The sequence below is a fragment of the Ovis canadensis genome, chromosome 10 (genome assembly GCF_042477335.2).
Source record: "Ovis canadensis isolate MfBH-ARS-UI-01 breed Bighorn chromosome 10, ARS-UI_OviCan_v2, whole genome shotgun sequence".
Taxonomy (NCBI): Eukaryota; Metazoa; Chordata; class Mammalia; order Artiodactyla; family Bovidae; genus Ovis; species Ovis canadensis.
In genome coordinates this window covers 85,585,560-85,605,315 of record NC_091254.1, presented here as the reverse complement: position 1 = coordinate 85,605,315, position 19,756 = coordinate 85,585,560, and the positions used below count along the sequence as shown (strand labels likewise).

Genomic DNA, 19,756 nt, shown 5'->3' with positions numbered 1-19,756 from the left:
TCTCTTTGTTTCTGTATATCTTATTCTTTAATGAAAATCCTTAAATAATGATTGAAAAGTGTGAATACTTTATATGGAATCCAGTTGAGAATTATTTACATTTAAAAAATAAAATTGAGAAATATTTTTAGCATTCTTAAACCGTTTCATGTCAAAAGAAGAGTGGAAATTTACTGATCATTTAGGAACACTTCCAAAACCATGGGCTTCCCTGGTGGCTCAGCTGGTAAAGAATCTGCCTGCAATGTTGGAGACCTAGGTTCAGTCCTTGGGTTGGGAGGATTTCCTGGAGAAGGGAAAGGCCACCCACTCCAGTATTCTGGTCTGGTGAATTCCATGGACTGTATAGTCCCTGGGGTTGCAAAGAGTCGGACATGACTGAGCAACTTTCACTTTCACCTTTACTTTCATAAAGCCTTTGGCAAACCAAAGCGCCTTCTGATAACATTCACTTTTCCAGCTGTCATCTCTGGGTAATTTCAGTCTCACAGAAGACACCTGACACCAAGAGGCATCTCAATTGCCAAAATCAGGTCTGCAAACTCATAATTATTCCTAGCAGAGATCCTCAGGTCCTTATTTTAAAGCCTATTAAATCTTACTTTACAAGCTAGTTTAAAAGTAGTAAAATATAAAGTATTATTAGACAAGATAAGAAATAAAATATAGAAAAAATAGATGTGAAATTTTTAAAAGTTAATTTGTTGTTAGTAAGTGTATATACATGAATCTGTAACCCCCTATACCTATGTTAGTTAGACCCTAAGAGTTGCACCAAATGGCATCATACTACTGCTGGTAATGATATCAAATAGTTAATAACATTTGTCATGATGTTCTGCAAACTTCGAGGGAGGGACATCCGCAATCCATGTTAGAAAAAGTGTCCATAAAAAGTCATTACTTTTGTTTTAATATTGACACATGATGGACTTCATTTCTGTTGTCCACATATAATGAAAGCCTTCACGCAAAGGTGTGACTTAAGAATGGGAATTGTACACACATTATAAGTTGTATGCTTGGTGAGGGTAGGAAATACATTTCATTCAGATGCAGTTTTGTACTTTTATACCCACAGCTTCCCTGAGAGTGCAATTGAAAGCAGACTGTATAAAAAAAAGCAAGGGAGTCTCTTCTCAGAAAACAAAGAATTCTAAAGTTCTTTATGTTTAGAAAGAATATTTCAGCTTCTTAACCTCTGAATATTATGAGTATCTAAAATATAGATTAAGTATTAATAACATGCAATACAAATTAATTTTATAGATGTATTTTTTACCTCAAACTCAATTTATCTTAATTTCACTGAAGTTATATTTAATAAACAGAAAATTTAATGAAGCAAAATGGACTTGATTTGCAAGGGGTTGGAAGGATATCATAACCCTGGTAGTGTTTTATAAGTTATTTTAAAATTGACAAGAGAAAAGGTAAATTGTTCTTATTTTCTTGATTAAACTGAAGAAAGTTATCATGTGATTTAGAAGTCTAAGAAATACTATAAGGGATCAATGGGACATTTTATTAATATGAATCTCAATCTATAACTTTAAAAATCTAATTTTCTCTATTATAACACTTCATTTTTTAAAATTGTTATTTATTTGCTTATTTTAATTTTTGCCGTGCTGGGTCTTTGTTGCTATGCGTGGGTTTTCTCTACTTGCGGTGGGCAGGGCCTACTCTTCATTGTGGTGGATGGGCTTCTCATTGCAGTGGCTTCTCTTGTTGTGGAGCAGAGGCCCTAGGGCGCACATGCCTCAGGAGTTATGGTTTGTTAGCTCAGTAGTTGCAGAGCACAGGCTCTAGAGTGTGGGTTACACAGCCTGTGGGATCTTCTGAGGGCAGGGATAGAACCCACGTCTCCTGTGTTGGCAGGTGGATTCTTAACCACTGGACGACCAGGGAAGTTTGAACGTATAATTATCAGTGTCTCACAAGCATTTCATAGATTTTTCTTTCTGGGGGAGGTGGGATGGGGCAGGCACAGAGATTTCCTTCTCTCCCCTGCCCCCATACCCCATAGCCTCCCCACTATCAATATAGAGGAAAAGATTTGCTACATCTGATGAATCTATAGAGACACATCAGTCACCCCAAATCCATAGTTTACATCAGGGTTCACTCTTGGTGTCATGCATTCCATGGGTTTAGACAAATGTATGATAACATTTCCATCATTGTGGTATAAAATCCCCTGTGCTCCATCTACTCATCTCTCATCCTACCTCCACCCTCTGGCAACACTGATCTTTTACTGTCTCCATAGTTTTGCCTTTTTGTCATATAGTTAGAATCATACAGCATGTAGCCTTTTCAGACTGACTCCTTTCACTCAGTAATGAGCATTTACGTTTCCTCCGTGTTGATTCATGTGTCGGTAGCTCATTTCTTTTTAGTGCTGAGTAGTACTCCATTGCCAGGATGAACCAGTTTATCTATTCACCTGTTGAAGGATATCTTGATTGCTTCCAAAGTTTGGTAGTTTGAATAAAGTTGCCCTAGATATTTCGTAGGTTCAAAAAAAATGGTCTCTCTTCCTTAAAAATTAAATACATAATGAACCAGCTTACTTCAAATATGCATCCAATCCAGTCTGAAGTGTCACCTCCTTTCTTTCATTTCATGCTGTCTCCATATTTACATTAATTGTAAATTAATTAATTTACAATAATTGTTAATATTAGCATATTGATTCTTTCCATCTTCTATTTTTTAAACAGTGGAGGAAAATGTAATGAAACGCCTAAATGGACCTACAAAGAAGACCCATTATGATACAGAGATGATTGTTTTATGGAAACTGAACAACTTAACAGAAATGGATGGCAATACTTGGTAATCAGTTGTTGGGTGAAATTCTAAATTTTGAAATAAGAAAAGTGGTTTGAGGTTAGCAGAGTAAAGGTTATGACCCAACAGGACATCTAGATGTGTGCTAGAAATAGCTTCCCTGGCTGTTTTGATTAACTAGTAGAAACTTAAGACTCTTGGCTGTTGCAGAACAATAAGTGACATACACATAAAGGTATCAAAACTTTTAGTCCAGAATTTGGTCTCAATTTAGACAGAGTGGCATCTCTCATGGGATACAAGCAAGCTATACCACATAATTTGATTCTGAACTTTGTGTGGCTACATGACATGGAGTTAAATGTATCCTTACAGATCAGCTCATTTGACGAGGTGGCACCTCAGGCTCTCAGACCAAAACTACCAGCCTTGAACCAAAAGCCAGTTGCTCTTTCCCAGTCGCTTCTTTTCTAAAGCTATCACCTTGCGTGGATCTTCCATCTGGTAGATTGTTGTCAATAGTAAAATATTGTCACCACACAAAATCCAGAGAAACCCACAGCAGGAGTAAAACAAACAAACTCCTCCCCTGCCACCCCCCCCCCCAAAAAAAAAAAAAACAACTATCACTTTGATCTCAATTTCTCTGTGTGGTAGACTCTGGTCAATAGTAAAATACCATCACCAGGCAGAATCCAGCAAAACCTACTACAAAGTAAGAATCCAGAAAGAACCTGCAGTTGAGTCAGAAAAAGGTATTAGCTGTCAGTGCAGTAAAGATAAGTCAATATACAGTGGGCTGATTCTGAGTTGAAAGGTGATACACAACACGTTTTGCCATGAAAGAGAAATGAAGGAATGGGAATGGCAGGCAGAGCCTAATAGCTTCTTTGCTGGAATACCTCACAACTTCTTTGTCGCCTTCGTCAGTACACTCTCTGCACCCAGCTTTTTAAAGATCTTCTCCCATTTTGGTCATTGTTCAAAGCTTTCAATACCATTTTTGCTGTTGTTGTTCTAGGTCTTTGTTGCTGCCTGGGTTTTCTCCAGTTGTGGTGAGTGGGGGCTAAGGTTCGTGGGGTTCCCAAGGCAAGAATACTGAAGTGGTTTGCCATTCGCTTCTCCAGTGGACTATGTTTTGTCAGAACTCTCCACCATGACCTATCCATCTTGGGTGGCCCTACATGGCATGGCTCATAGTTTCATTGAGTTTAGACAAGGCTGTGATCCATGTGATCAGTTTGGTTAGTTTTCTGTGATTGTGGTTTTCCTTCTGTCTGGCCTCTGATAGATAAGGATAAGAGGCTTATGGAGATCTCCTTCAAAAGGATTTGTGCACACAATGTTGCATTCAGTGCCTCTAACCCAGCAGCAGGCCACTGCCTACTCACGCCTCTGCTGAAGACTCCCGGATACTCCAAATCTTGAGAATTTCTGAGGGTCAGTAATATGGAAGCAACTTGGCTGGGTGATCTGGCTCAGGGTCCCTCATGAGGCTGGAATCAGATGCACGCTGGAGCTGCAGCCATCAGAAGGCTTCTCTGGGGCCTCACTCAGCAAAGTAATTCTCAAAATTCTCCAAGCTAGGCTTCAACACTACATGAACTGAGAACTTACAGAGGTTCAAGCTAAATTTTAAAAAGGCAGAGGAACAAGTGACCAAATTGCCAACATCTGTTGGATCAAAGAAAAATCAAGAGAATACCAGATAAACAGCTACGTCTGCTTTCTTGATTATGCCAATGCCTTTGACTTTGTGGGTTGTAAGATACTATTTAAAATTCTTTAAGAGATGGAAATATCAGACCACTTGACCTGCCTCTTGAGAAATCTGTATGCAAGTCAAGAAGCAAGAATTAGAACCGGACATGGAATAATGGACTAGCTCCAAATTGGGAAAGGAGTCTGTCAAGGCTGTGTATTGCCACACTGCTTATGTAACTTACATGCAGAGTACATCACGTGAAATGCTGGGCTGGATGAAGCACAAGCTGGAATCAAGATTTCCAGGAGAAATATCAATAGCTTCAAATATGCAGATAATACCAACTTTATGGTAGAAAGCAGAGAGGAACTAAGGAGCATTTTGATGAAAGTGAAAGGGGAGAGTGAAAAAGCTGGCTTAAAGTTCAACATACAAAAACCAAAGACCATGGCAACCCGTCCCGTCACTTCATGGCAAATAGATGCGGAAACAAAGGAAACACTGACAGACTTTATTTTCTTAGGCTCCAAAATCACTGCAGATGGTGACTGCAGTCATGAAATTAAGAGATGCTTGCTCCGTGGTAAAAAAGCTCTGACCAACCTAGACAGCATGTTAAAAAGCAGAGACATTACTCTGCCAACAGAGGTCTGTCTAGTCAAAGCTGTGGTTTTTCCAGTAGTCATGTATGGATGTGAGAATCGGACCATAAAGAAGTCTGAGCCCAAAGAACTGATGCTTTTGACCTGTGGTGTTGGAGAAGACTCTTCAGAATCCCCAGGACTGCAAGGAGATCAAACCAGTCAATCCTAAATGAAATCAACCCTGAATATTCACTGGGAGGACTGATGCTGAAGCTGCAACTCCAATATTTTGGCCACCTGATGTGAAGAACTGAAAAGACCCTGATGCTGAGAAAGATTGAAGGTGGGAGGAGAAGGGGAGCAGAGGATGAGATGGTTGGATGGCATCACTGAGTCAATGGTCATGAGTTTGAGCAAGCTCTGGGAATTGGAGATGGATAGGGAAGCCTGGAGTGTTGCAGTCCATGAGGCTGCAAAAAGTCAGATACGACTGAGCAACTGAACTGAACTGAACTGAACAGGCTTTTCATTGCAGTGACTTCTCTTGTGGTGGAGCATGGGCTCTAAGCACACAGGCTTCAGTAGTTGTGGTGCTTGGGCGAAATTGCACCTTGGGCGTATGTGGGATCTTCCTGGACCAGGGGTTGAACCTGTGTCCCCTGCATTGGCACATGGATTCTTATCCACTCTACCGCCAGGGAAATCTAAAGCACTTCTCTCAAAATGATTCATGATTTATTCAATCATTTTGCTATTGTTGAACTTAGAAGTTAGGATGTTTCTAAATTCTAATGTTATAATAAACACTGCTCTGAGAAACATGAAAGTGAAAATTAGTCGCTCAGTCATGTCCGACTCTTTGTGATCCCATGAACTATATCCTGCTAGGTTCCTCTGTCCATGGAATTCTCCAGGCAAGAGTACTTCCTGGACTTGGTTGCCATTTCCTTCTCCACAGGACCTTCCTGATCCAGGTATTGAATCCTGGTCTCCTGCATTGCAGGAAGATTATTTGCTGTTTGAATATTTGTACATAAATAGCTGGCTATAGCTGACTTTTTATCTTCATATTCAAGGTGGAAATCTTATTGAGTCAAAAAGAATGAACATTTTTTTTCTTTTTTTCTTTTTATTATTTATTTATTTATTTTTAACATTTTATTTTTACTTTATTTTACTTTACAATACTGTATTGGTTTTGCCATACATTGACATGAATCTGCCACGGGTGTATACGAGCTCCCAATCCTGAATCCCCCTCCCACCTCCCACCCCATATCATTTCCCTGGATCATCCCTGTGCACCAGCCCCAAGCATCCTGTATCCTGCATGGAACATAAACTGGCGCTTCATTTCTTACATGATAGTATACAGGTTTCAATGTCATTCTCCCAAATCATCCCACCCTCTCCCTCTCCCTGAGTCCAAAAGTCCGTTCTATACATCTGTGTCTCTTATGCCATCTCGCATACAAGGTCATCATTACCATCTTTCTAAATTCCATATATATATGTCAGTATACTGTATTGGTGTTTTTCTTTCTGGCTTACTTCACTCTGTATAATCGGCTCCAGTTTCATCCATCTCATTAGACCTGATTCAAATGTATTCATTTTAATGGCTGAGTAATACTCCATTGTGTATATGTACCACAGCTTTCTTATCCATTCATCTGCTGATGGACATCTAGGTTGTTTCCATGTCCTGGCTATTATAAACAGTGCTGCAATGAACATTGGGGTACATATGTCTCTTTCAATTCTGGTTTCCTCGGTGTGTATGCCCAGCAGTGAGATTTCTGGGTAATAAGGCAGTTCTATTTGCATTTTTTTTAAGGAATCTTCACACTGTTCTCCATAGTGGCTGTACTAGTTTGCATTCCCACCAACAGTGTAAAAGGGTTCCCTTTTCTCCACACCCTCTCCAGCATTTATTGCTTATACACTTTTGGATTGCAGCCATTCTGACTGGTGTGAAATGGTACCTCACTGTGTTCTTGATTTGCATTTCTCTGATAATGAGTGATGTTGAGCATCTTTTCATGTGTTTGTTAGCCATCTGTATGTCTTCTTTGGAGAAATGTCTATTTAGTTCTTTGGCCCATTTTTTGATGGGATCGTTTATTTTTCTGGAGTTGAGCTGCATAAGTTGCTTGTATATTTTTGAGATTAGTTGTTTGTCAGTTGCTTCATTTGCTATTGTTTTCTCCCATTCCAAAGGCTGTCTTTTCACCTTGCTTATAGTTTCCTTTGTTGTGCAGAAGCTTTTAATTTTAACTAGATCCTATTTGTTTATTTTTGCTTTTGTTTCCAGTATTCTAGGAGGTGGACCATGGAGGATCCTGCTGTGACATTTTTAAGGCTCTTAATGATAAATAAATATTGTTAGATTATTTTCTGAAACAAAATTCTAATTTATATTTTGTCAATAATATACTACAGTGCCTATCAGACTTTGCCTTCATTAGGATGGGGTATTCTGGTTTTTCTGTTTTGTTTTTGTTTTTGATGGCTATTAGGCCTCTTTATTTGTACAAAAAACATTTGAAACGTGAAACCATGTGACACAAGCAGCGCCAGCAGCATCACAAAACATCCTTAATTTATCAGGGTAAGAATGAATGTGTTTGTGTTATTTTATTATTTTTTACTCTTTTGCTGAAATTTCCTTTTTACCTATTCTTTTTCTAGATTGTGAGCCTAATGAAAGTGGGAATTTCAATTTTTTAGGTATATTCTTTTCTGAGGACGTCTTTATCAACTCAACAGTTTGTGGACAACTCATCTCAGTAATCGGCTAGTGTTCCAAATGAACTGAGAACAAAATAACTCAAGATTCCATTATTATTATAACATCTTAAAGGAAGATCAAATAGAATATATTGACCCAAAGTAAGGAATTTGGTTTAAGTTTTTATACCAGGACTCTCTGTGAAAGTGTCATCATGCAAGTATGTCTGAGAGCCAGTGGGAAGTGACACAAGTAATTCATTACGAGTAACAACATTCTGAAATGTGAGGATGACTTCTTTCCATGAATTAGATCACATTCAAGGCTATTTGTATAATAACATGAATGTTATTAATTTGCTTTCTTGACTGTGAGAGATTTCTGGTGCCAGAGCCTGTCCATTGGTTACAGCAGTCCTGTCCATAGAAATAAAAAGTGAACCACATCTGTAACGTTAAATTTGTAGTAGCCATTTTAAAGGGAACATGTAAAGATAATATCAGTAAGACATCTTTACACCAGTGTGTCCAAAATACTATATCAACATATAATCAATATAAAAATCATTAATGAGACAAAAAAATGTTTTTTGCTGTCTTTGAAATCTATTGTGTATCTTATCTTACAGTTATGGCACTTCTCAAATTTGGACCAGATGCATTTCAAGTCCTCAAAATTATCATGTAGATAGTGCTATCGTATGGGGTAATCCAGGGTTTACAGTATTAGCTAGCACTTTTATGGGTTCATACATACTAAGTCGCTTCAGCTCTGTCCAGTTTTTTGTGACCCCATGGACTCTAGCTCACCAGGCTCCTCTGTCAATGCGGATTCTTCAGGCAAGAATACTGGAGTGGGTTGCCATTTCCAGGGAGTGAACAGATTTTTCAGTAACTAGAAGGATGTTTCTGGTAAGTGTCATAGTTTAGATTCCCTGGTAGCAGACTATGAGAAGGATTTGAGTGGAAATAGTTTATTTTATAAGTGATCCCAGGAAAACATTTGTAGGGAGTGAAGAAGTGAGACGGAGAAGGGAAGGAAGGCAGTGAAAACTGTGTTAACAAATTACTGCTTAGGCAACTAGGTTGCTTAGAGTGCTGGGAGACAGAATTGTTCCAGCTCACAGACAAGGGCACTGGGGCATTTATCTCCCAGCTCCCCATCCATCACCAGTTGAGGGTTGAACGCAGGGGTTTGGACTTGCCTTGACTATGGTCCCAAAGTGCTCCCACAGCTGGAAAAAGGTCCTTCAGCAGAGAGTTGGCAGATAAGCAGTGAACTCCTTAATCCTGGAGAAGAGTCAAGGGAACATGAGCTGGAAAGTGACAGCTCCTGCTCCAGCAGGTCCCATAATCTAAGGAGGAAACCTAGTAGCCTTAGGAACCCCAGAGATTTGATGAATGGCAACCCACTCCAGTATTCTTGCCTGGAGAATCCTATGGACGGAGGAGCCTGGTGGGCTATAGTCCATGGGGTCGCAAAGAGTCAGACACGACTGAACAACTTCACTTCACTTCAGACTCTCCTTTATATCACCATGCTGTTCACTTATATGTCCCTAACTCCTAGAACAGTTCATGGCACACAGTAGGTGTTTAATAAATAGTTGTTGAGTGTATGACTTCCCTTTGGGTTCCTGCTTCACTCTTTTTAGCCTCTTCATGTGAATGGGAGGCATGGCTACCAGCAGTTATGGATCATATCCTTATAAGTTCCTGATCAGAAAGGAAAGAGAGGTTTTCTCTTTCTAGTGCCAGCAAAAAAAAAAAAAAAAAAAAACAAACCTAAAAAACAGCCACACCATTTGTAAACCTGAAAACAGTTAGGTCAGAAAGGTTAGGTAAAAAGGGAAGTATCTAAATCTCTAGTCCCCTGGCTCCAGATTCAGTCTTCTCTGTACAAGTCAACACTGGTTTTCAATGTCTCTTATAAATACCATGTTAGCTTATGTCCAGAATAGGATGCTAAGAAGTTTCTAAAGATCTTAGTTTAAAAAAAAAAAAAAAAAGACAGCAGAAGCTGAAGGGATTGAATGTATTTGGCAGTTTGGAGATGGCTAATTATGGTCCTGAGATAGTTGTGGGGACTGGACAGAACAGTCTGGGGCCGACTGACAAGCAAATCACTAGACCTCCAACTCTAGCAACCAATTCCTTCCTTTTTGAAATAGAACTAGTAGCTGAGTGTTTACAGCACTGGAAAATGTAGGGAATGTAAAAGAGAACTATAAATAAGGAGAAGTCTGGTACATACCTTGCGGATTGCATTATCTGAGAGAGAGCTAACACCAGAAAGGTAGTTACTGAAAAATTACAATTTTCAGCTCTAATCACTTGTATTTTTTGCAACAGAAAATTTCAAACATGCATGAAAAGCAAGAAAATAGTATCATAAATTGTCATCACGCCCATCAATACAAAATTATCAACACCTTGCATTCTTATATGTTTGACTCATAAAAAATGTTTGAATATATTAAGGGTTTCTTTAAAATAAATTTCTCCTCTGGCATTAAGGTATAATTGACAAATATTACATAAATTTAGATGTTCAACCTGATGACTTGATTTACAGATACATTGTGAAATATTCATCACAACTGAGAGTCAGTTCCTAGGTAGGTTGATAAGTCTAGGGTCCCCAAGGAGGAGAAAGGGGTCCAGAGCCCTCAAGAAGAAGAAAGGGGTCTGGGGCTCTCAAAGAGAAAAAGACAAACTTTTTCCCTACATTGCTTTGTTGTAGTCAATATAACAATGCAGCTTGCTCCAGGACATGTGTCTCCTTCTTGAGAACCTCCTGACTAATCCTGTCATCTTCCAGTGTGTGTTGTGGGAGTGAGTCTGGTGAAAGAACACAAGGCCTTGGTAAGACTACTTAGTGGGGGCACTCTCCATCCCCCGCCCCTGTCCCCCTTCTGAGGTCTATGTCAAAGATTTCTCTGTCCCTTTTCATAGTTTAATAAAACTCTGTTACACAAAAACTCTTGAGTTATCAAGGCTGGTTCCTGGTCCCGAAGCTAAATCTTCTACTTTGGAGATCACAAATTGAACACCATTTACCATAAGCTATCACAACCAAGCCAATCAACATATCCATCATTTGCACTTTTGCCATTTTCCTTTTTTTTTTTATGTTGAGAACTACTACTCTTTAAGCAAATTAAAAGCACACAGCAATATTATCACATTGCTGTACACCAGTTTTCTAGAACTTACCTTTTCATCTTTCATAACTGAATCAAAAAGCTGTCATTAATAACACCAATTTTAGCCAAGGTATATGGAAAATTATCAAAGAATAATATGGTGATCTTGTTGTAGGCATATAAATTTTGATCTTTCTTCACTTAGAGTAGAAGGGAAGAGGAACTGTTGAGCTGGTGACTAAACACTTCTGAGTAGGAGCCCAAGATTTTGTTCATTCAGTCCTGCAGTCATTCATTCATTCACACAGCATATTCTAGGCACTTTTCACACACATTGTCCATCTACCAGTGAGACAACCATGCCGAACCCCAAACTTGGGTCCAAGACCATGGACAAGTGCTGTCCTTGAGCCTCATCTTTCTTATCTGTACAATAGGGATAATACCTTCTTGAACAGGGAATTGTTAGAGTTGAAAGTGAGGTAAGGTCCCCAGCAATGTGCATATGTATTTTGTGACATATGTCACTGTTACTTATCTAGGTTCTGAACACATGATGAAAGAAATTAGGAGGCAGTTTCTCTCCCCCCAGAGTCCCCTTTCTCAGTCTAAGAGGGCAGCAAAAAACTCCCAGAGGTTCCCTCACAATGCAACGTGTGAGATGCCACAGACATCTCATGTGGGCTGTTCATGCCTTCTGCCAGCTTTCTCCAGGCCTTCCCTGCAGCCCATGGGGAGCTTCGGAGCAGCAGAGGAGGGCAGAGCCTGAGCCTCACCTCTTTGCCTTCTGGGGGAGTGCCTGGGCTCAGAACAGGAGTTTCAGCGGAGTTTGCAGCCAGGTGGGATCCTTGGAGCTGGTCTGTTCCTGCTGTCCGGTCCGCCTACCCTCCTCCATCGAAGAGACGGTGGCCTTGCGTCCCACTTGGATGCGACTCCTGGAAGCTTTGGCCTGACTGCCTATTCGTCCTGCAACCCCACACAAGGCCCTACTTCTGCCAGAGCTGTGACAGCAGGGCAAAGCCGGTGAACTGGAGGCAACCCCCATGGGAGGTTGTGTAGTTGCGGGAGGCGGAGACCGGGCAGGCTGTGGGTGCTCCACTCCCAGAAATCTGTGGTTCTCCGGCCCGCTGAGCAGACCGAAGGCAGACTGATCTCCAGCATCCACGTGTTCGCCTCCAGGAGCAGCGGGAGCATCACTGCTGCCAGAGCAGCGCGCTGCGCCTCTTCAAGCCCGCCCCGGCCGGCACGATGCCGCCGCTGCACCCGACGGTGAAGCCCAACCCGCTGCAGAAAGCGAACCTCTGCTCGCGCCTGTTCTTCTGGTGAGCGCCCCCGGCCGTGATACGCGGCAGTCATGGCGCCCTCCGCTGCCCGCGCCTTTCGGAAACGAGTGTGGACCCTCCCAATGCTGTCTTGTTCCCTTCTGCACCCTGGGAAGGCGGAGCACGACTGGGCAAGGAAGTGGGGAGCAGAGGTGGGGAGGGGATCCGGTGACCTGGTGGCGGAGGTACAGGGTCTCCTTGCCTTGCTGCCGGCAGCCCCTCTAGAGCCAGAGAACAGGAAGCCAGAAGGCTGCCCAGGGGGAATCGCAGCCCAGAGGAAAAATGCACTGAACACCACGCCTCTACTCTTACTGGCTTCCCCTGAACTGCTCAGGAATTCCCAGTTCTGAACTGAAGCGTCACACCCCCACCCCCTACCCTTGTCCCCAGCCCCAAGCAAGCAGCTTATGAACAGCTTCCTTTATCTAATTAGTGCCCTGGACCGTTGTTGTTCAGTCGTTCAGTCATATCCGACTCTTTGCAACCCCGTGGATGGCAGCACTGCCGGTCTCTGTCCCTCAACATCTCCGGAGTTTGCCCAAGTTCGTGTCCATTGCATCCGTGGGGTCATCCTTATAACTCATCCTCTGACACCCTCTTCTCTTGCCCTTAATCTTTCCCAGCGTCAGGCCCTTTTCCAGTGAGTCATCTGTTTGCATCAGATGACCAAAATACTGGAGTTTCAGCTTCAGCATCAGTCCTTCCAAAGAATATTCAGGGTTGATTTCCTTTAAGATTGACTAGTTTGATCTCCTTGCAGTCCAAGGAACTCTCCAAAGTCTTCTCCAGCACCACAGTTAGAAGGCATCAGTTCTTCAGTGCTCCACCTTCTTTGCCATCTTTCAGTAATGTCCCCACCTTTTCCCACATGCCCTGTGTGACAGTGTGTTCCAGCTCCACTGGGTTCCCTCTGCCCCCAGGTCTATGACCATGTATTTCTTTCCCTCTCCCTTTCTCCCTGTGTGGCTCTCACTGTATAACCTGGTTCCTAGTTGTGGCAAATTTCACATGGGTAAAAAAATGAAAGGTTTTTTATTTAATGATTGGGAACACTATTCTTGAACACGTTTTGCTTTTGCCTGGGACACACAGTCAGAACTGGAGGATGTATTTGATCGGCCCCTTTCCTTATTGTGAATTATCTCCACTTCCACCTTTGAGGATCACTCTGGGGATAGCGTCCCTGAAGCCTGTGAGGTCTTTCCCAATCTCTAGACTTCAGAGAAGCAGTGCATGGTCTTGATGCAGATGGTCCTGCCCAGGAATCATTTGGTTCTGAAACCACTGAAGGGTCCCTGAGCCCAGAGGAGACACACAGATAAAAAACAGCTCAGAGTTGAAGCACTTGACTGAAGTGTTCCATGTGGTAGCTGGGGCCACTAACTATGTGGTCCTGAACCTTTGGGCTTTAATCACACTTGGATGGTTACTAGTTGTTTTATTTCTGGACCGTAACCCATTTATATTTCCCCAGATTTTAGTATTTCCTTCTTTTACAGAACAGCCCAGGGGATCTCCAGGGATTGGGAGCTCCTATGCTTGTTTTGATGGTGGTGTATTTAGTGTGTGTAGCTTCATCTCTTGGCCATTTGGTGGCCCTTAAGGAAAGAGGGGCCTAGAAGAAGGAATATAGGTGTGGTTACTATACATAATAGTAAAATAGGAAAAATTCTCTTTAACTTCAGGCAGAGCAAGGAACTTTCCAAACATCTTCTGTTTGTGAATTTTCAAAATGTGTGTGCCTGGAAATGGGAAGGTGAGGACTTTTCATTGATTTGGGTAGGCACCCATTTCCAGTTTTCCTGCTGGAGGGAAAGGCACTATTACCTCTTATTTTATACTTGAAGGCATTGAAGCAGAGAGATTTAGTAAGTTGCTTACCGCCACACAGCCAGTAAGTAATGGAGCAGGACCCCAAGTCAAGCAGTCTGGCTCTGAAGATGGTGTTCCTTGTATATGTAACTGATGTCACCAAGTTGGTCTCCTTCCTTGTGCTGGGCTCCTAGCTCAGGCTAAGACCCCTTTTCTTGGCTGAAGAGGTTGTTTTTCCACTCAGATTCCCACAACCAATAACTAAACTGATGGTGAGACTGGAACAGCACAAGTTTTATTCAATGACCAAAGAATGGAGAAGTGAGAGCTTAGTTCACAAATCAACTTCTCAACCCAGTTTGGGTCAAGGTAAAAGCAAGGAAATTGAATCAAGAGAGGGAGGAATATTCATGACCTATCTGAGAACAAGGATGTGGTTTGGACCTGAAACTGAGGCAACACTCACTTTTAGTCCTTGTGTGGGATGTTGTCATGACATTGTCAACTGTCATGGCACTGGTGAGTATGCCATTTAGCATAGTAATATATTACATTGAATGCATAGGCTCAGGGTCTAGGGGAGGTTAGGTTTTTCACCATTTTGGGCCTGAAAGTGAAAGTTAGTTGCACAGTCATGTCCAACTCTTTGCGATCCCATGGACTGTAGCCCACCAGGTCCTCTGTCTTCCCCAGGCAAGAGTACTGCAGTGGGTTGCCATTTCCTCCTCCAATTTTGGGCCTAGTTAGTTCTAACCAGTTTTTCTTTTTCTCTGTAACTTCCTCCTTTGGGCCTGAGACTCAGACAAAAGCAGGAAGTGGAAATGAAAGAGTTAGTTATTTAGTCATGTCCAACTCTTCATGACCCCATGGACTGTAGCCTGCCAGGCTCTTCTCTCCATGGGATTCTCCAGGCAAGAATACTGGAGTGGATAGCTAAAATAAATATGATTGTCACCTGGCTGAAGTCCCAATTCTCACACCCAGATAAAGACCAGATAAAACTAATGAGGCAGTTGGGGATACACAGACCAAAAAGCAGGAGGAGAATAATTGTAAGGGGTCCAAGGAAATGGCAAACCACTCCAGTATTCTTGCCTAGAGAATCCCATGGACAGAGGAGCCTGGTGGGCTACAGTCCACGGGGTCACAAAGAGTTGGGCATGACTGAGCAACTTCACTTTCACTTTCAAGAATGGCAGAAGCCCAGGAAGCTGCGATTACCCTTTTGATACTGTCCCAAATTTGTTCAGTCAGGGCCCTTCTTGTTCTGAGTATTGGATCAAGCGACTTTCTCTTTGAACTTTTATTGGAGTATAGTTGATTAACAATGTTGTGTTAGTTTCTGCTCTACAGCAAAGTGAATCTCTTATACACATACACATACACACTCTTTTTAGATTCTTTTCCTATGTAGGCCATTACAGAGTATAGAATAGAGTTCTCTGTGCTATGCCATAGGTCCTTCTTAGTTATCTGTTTTATATATTACAGTGTGTGTATGTCAATCCCAGTGCCCCAATTTGTCCCTCCTCTCACCCCCTGGTAACCATAACTTTTTTTTTCTCCTACATTGTGACTCTCAGTCTAGTTTTTAAAGAGTTCGTTTATAGCCTTTACGTACATTCCACATATAAGCGATATCATATGATATTCGTCCTTCTCTGTCTGCAAGCAGGCTTCTCTAACAGTCAGGTTACACTGTCTTCTATTTGACCACTCGCATTAACATAGAAACAACAAGAAATAGCTGCAAGGGCACGGATTCCTCCTTGATCAGCCAGCAGGTAATCAGGAGCTATGCAGTGGTTGAGTGTCATGTGGACCAGAGGCCCAGTGAACATTTCATATTTCTAAAGTTACAGCTGAGTTCTTTAGTTGCCAGGCCATGTTCCAGTGCCCTTTTTTTTTGTTTGTTTGTTTATTTTTCAGTAGCTTTGGCTTTATGAATTGCTTCTCGTGCCAGGCTCACCAAGGATGCTACAGGGGCGACAGCTCCTTCCATTACCAGTCCAGTCCAGCTCCGTCCTGACTAGATGAATGGCTCCATGTAGATGGGAGGTGGGGTGAGTGTAATTAAAATCTCAATGTGACCTGGATTGGGGTGTGCACCTCTTATAGCCCAGTATCCACTAGTAGAGTTTTCTTGGAGACAGTTAATGTCCCATTGTGGGTGGTCCTTGCCCCAGGGGCCTCAAGGACTCTTAGGGGCTCATCTGTGTTTGGATTTTCTTGAGTCATGTTTAGACTAATGGTGGCGCCCTTCCATCCAGGATACTGCCTCCATAGACTAGGCCCCCTCAGGTTTGTATGATCCTGTTCCCAGAGCCCTTGGGCATGGTCTGTATCTAGAGTCGGTCATGTCTGGATGTGGAGGGCTCATTGGGAATATTGATTGGGTCCCTAGCAAATGGGGATTTGACTAACACATACCCCTTTGCTGGGGTGGGGTGGCAATGGGGGTAATTGATGTCCCTGGGCAGAAGCCTGGGCATGAAGGGATTGAACTGTAGTTTGGTGATATTCTCCACTGTTAGTGGAGTTCCTGAAAGTATCAGTTCAGTTCAGTCACTTAGTCGTGTCCGACTGTTTGCGACCCCATGAATTGCAGCACACCAGTATTTATTCCCCGATTGGGGCTGAAAGTGGCAGACCCCACAGTCAGTAAAATTTCAGCCCTTATGAAAGTCTTGTGTTACATTTGAAAAGAAATTAATCGGCCAGGAAGAGATAATGAAACGTGAAACCTGAATTCTGTTCACGGAGCCTAAGAATGAATTCCGGAGAACTCGCAAACACAGAGGCAAAATTTATTTTAGAAGATAGAGACACAAAGTCCTCAGCATAGACTCTGAGAGGGGGTGAAAGGCCCCCAAAAGGCGAGGATAATAGCAGTTTTATATCTTTTCTAGTATTGATCTGTACATTTTTGGTTGATTCATGACTTAATGTAAACGTCACCATGTCCAGTTTGTCGATTTTATGGCTTTCTTGGAACCCCAGTCTCTCAGTTTCTCTAGACACTGCAACGCCATCGCTCGACCCTTTCTCAAGACCCCAGACCGTTATTTAGGGACCAAATGTATGTTTTAAGTGCTAATGGTCTTTGTGGAAGCTTCTCTCGATAAACTGGACAGCAGTTAATAATTGTCTTGTCCTGGGTCTGAATGTTTTATGACCTTCCAGACCAGGAAGGGATTCCTCTGAATGCCTGGAAATTGGAGCACAGAGTGAGATGCTTACTTGAGAAGAGAAAAATTGAAATTAAGAAATGAATTAAAAATTGAAATTAAAAAAAATCTTACAGTGTCTAGCAATTTCTGCTTCAATTATAGGGAGGACTATAAGAAAAATCAATGTATTCATTTTAGTTGGAAAGATGTTACTTATCTTCAGGACATCTTCAGATGGTTGGGATCAGAAAGAGGCTCATGTGAGGGGAGTCTGACAGGGCTGTAAGGAGGTCAGGGTCCAGAGCCTGTTGGACTCAGGGTGGTGAATTGTAACATGATTCCCTGTAAAATTTCCTTTGTGTTATTAGCTGAACTAAGGAGGTCTTGAGACTGCAAGGTTGCGTCTTAGGTGAATGTGACTGAGGCATTCTTGAGTCTGGCGGGCTTCCCTGGTGGCTCAGTGGTATAGAATCCATCTGCCAGTGCAGGAGACACAGGTTTGATCCCTGTGCCAAGAAGATACCCTGCAGAATGAAATGGCAACCCACTCCAGGATCCTTGACTGGGAAATCCCATTGACAGAGGAGCCTGGAGGGCCACAGTCCATGGGGTCACAAAACCAGTCACACACAACTTAGCCACTAAGAAACAACAGCAAAATCCTTGAGTCTGCTACAGGTCAGAAAATTTAAGTGCTTGGAAGTACAGGAACGTATCTACAGCCTTATCCACAATAGCCATTCAGCTCTATTCTGTGCTCCTGAACCAAGGTAACATTATTTTGATTTCTAAATGTATTTTTCTTAATAATTAAAGTAGATGTACAATGCACGTTCAGTAGCCCACAAACAGGGTATTTTAGTTAAGTTATATTCTGTGTAAGCCAGAGTGACTTATCAACACCCTGATATATGTGTTTGTAAGCATATGTCTAATTTTCTCCCTACATCTTTGTATAGTTAAAATGTAGACTTTTTTAAACAATGTCCATGAATGTAGGATTCTAATTAAAGATACATAATTTGAATATATGTCACTCTCCTTTTGATGTTTAACAGGTGGCTAAACCCCTTGTTTAAAATTGGTCATAAACGGAAATTAGAAGAAGATGACATGTACCCAGTGCTTCCGGAAGATCGCTCCCAGCACCTTGGAGAAGAGCTGCAAGGGTGAGCGCAGGCAGCAGGGAGTATGGTTAGGAGAGTGAGAATTTCTCCATGGGGCTAAAGGCTTGTGGGGAGAGGCCTTTGCCTTCCTTCGGGGTCTTCTGAGCCTCCTTCCCTGACACTGAACCCTCACCCGTTCATGCTGACCCTGGGCTTAGCCCACGTTCGAGGCTGGGGGAGCCTGTGTTCCCTGCATGAGTGGACGTGGAGGGAGCCCCCAGCCATGGCCCTGGAGACCTAGCTCTGTCCCCAGAGATGGGGTCCCTGGGGGACAGTGTCTGCCCTTCTGAGCTGCTCATGACCTGTGAGTTCAGCAAAGCTTAGCAGGAACTTGTTCCTAGAATCTGGGACTTTTCTCTGAAGACCTGGTCTGGTGCTTATCCTGGTGCTTCAGTGTCTGCACCGCTCATCTTTTGGGAGCCCTGCGAGCAGTTAGCCAGCATCTATGGGCAGCCACGGAGCACCCTGGAGTGAAGGCTTGTCCTTTGCTCTGTCCCTCCCCTGTTTTCCTGCGGCAGGGCTGTTCCTCACTGTGCTTTGTCTCTCTTCACAGGTACTGGGATCAAGAAGTGTCGAGAGCCCAGCAAGATGCGCGGGAGCCTTCTTTAATGAAAGCGATCATAAAGTGCTACGGGAAATCCTACTTAGTTTTGGGAATGTTAACATTTCTTGAGGTAAAAGCTTTTCCATACAGTGCATTGATTTTGAGTATATGTGGGTCAGTCCTGAGATGGATGGACTGAGGCAGGAAGAGGACAGTGATTTAAGGTCTGAGGGTAAATCTCATCTAGGAATCATGATGTAGATCAGCAGTTGTATTTATCTTTAGAATAGACAGATTCTTAAAGGGCTTGACCTCTGGAGATTACTATTTTTCTCTTAAATGATTAAAACATAGTGTAATGGAAGGATAGCAGCACTGGAGATATATATTATACCATGTTAGGATGTTTTTGGTGCTCAATATAAATATTGAGTGACCCTTGACCAAAAGAAGATCTTACAACCTCAGGGAATATGTGTCCTGTGGTTTGGAGGAAGTAACTTCAGAAAACAGAGATCAGGAGATGGCAACAAACCTAACAGATTCCAAAACAAAGGCCAGAAGCAGAGTTTTAATAAAGCATTTGGACAGTAATTTGAAGTAGAGGATTTATGTGGCAACAACAGACCTATGTTCAACAACATGGAACTGAAGATTATTCTTCATACAAAGTTAAAAGCATATTGTATCTCCTTCCTGACCACTTGCCCAGTCCCCATCTCTTCGAGAGAGACAAGCTTCATCTAAATTATTTCATCTGATTGATGACTGTCATTTATAA

At 42.3% G+C, this 19,756-nt stretch overlaps 1 protein-coding gene across 2 annotated transcripts in view; it reads left to right on the top strand.

Annotated features, from left to right (window-relative positions):
* Nucleotides 1-11,763: 11,763 nt before the first annotated feature.
* Nucleotides 11,764-19,756, top strand: part of LOC138446671 (ATP-binding cassette sub-family C member 4-like) — a 174,667-nt gene continuing 166,674 nt past the window's right edge. The window contains exons 1-3 of one of the 2 annotated variants that reach the window (XM_069601903.1): nt 11,764-12,283; nt 18,324-18,434; nt 18,985-19,105. In XM_069601903.1, coding sequence (XP_069458004.1) covers nt 12,210-12,283; nt 18,324-18,434; nt 18,985-19,105 — 306 coding nt within the window. In that variant the 5' untranslated portion in view covers nt 11,764-12,209. The remainder of the gene's footprint in view (nt 12,284-18,323; nt 18,435-18,984; nt 19,106-19,756) is intronic. The other variant, XM_069601902.1, reaches the window with a different exon arrangement.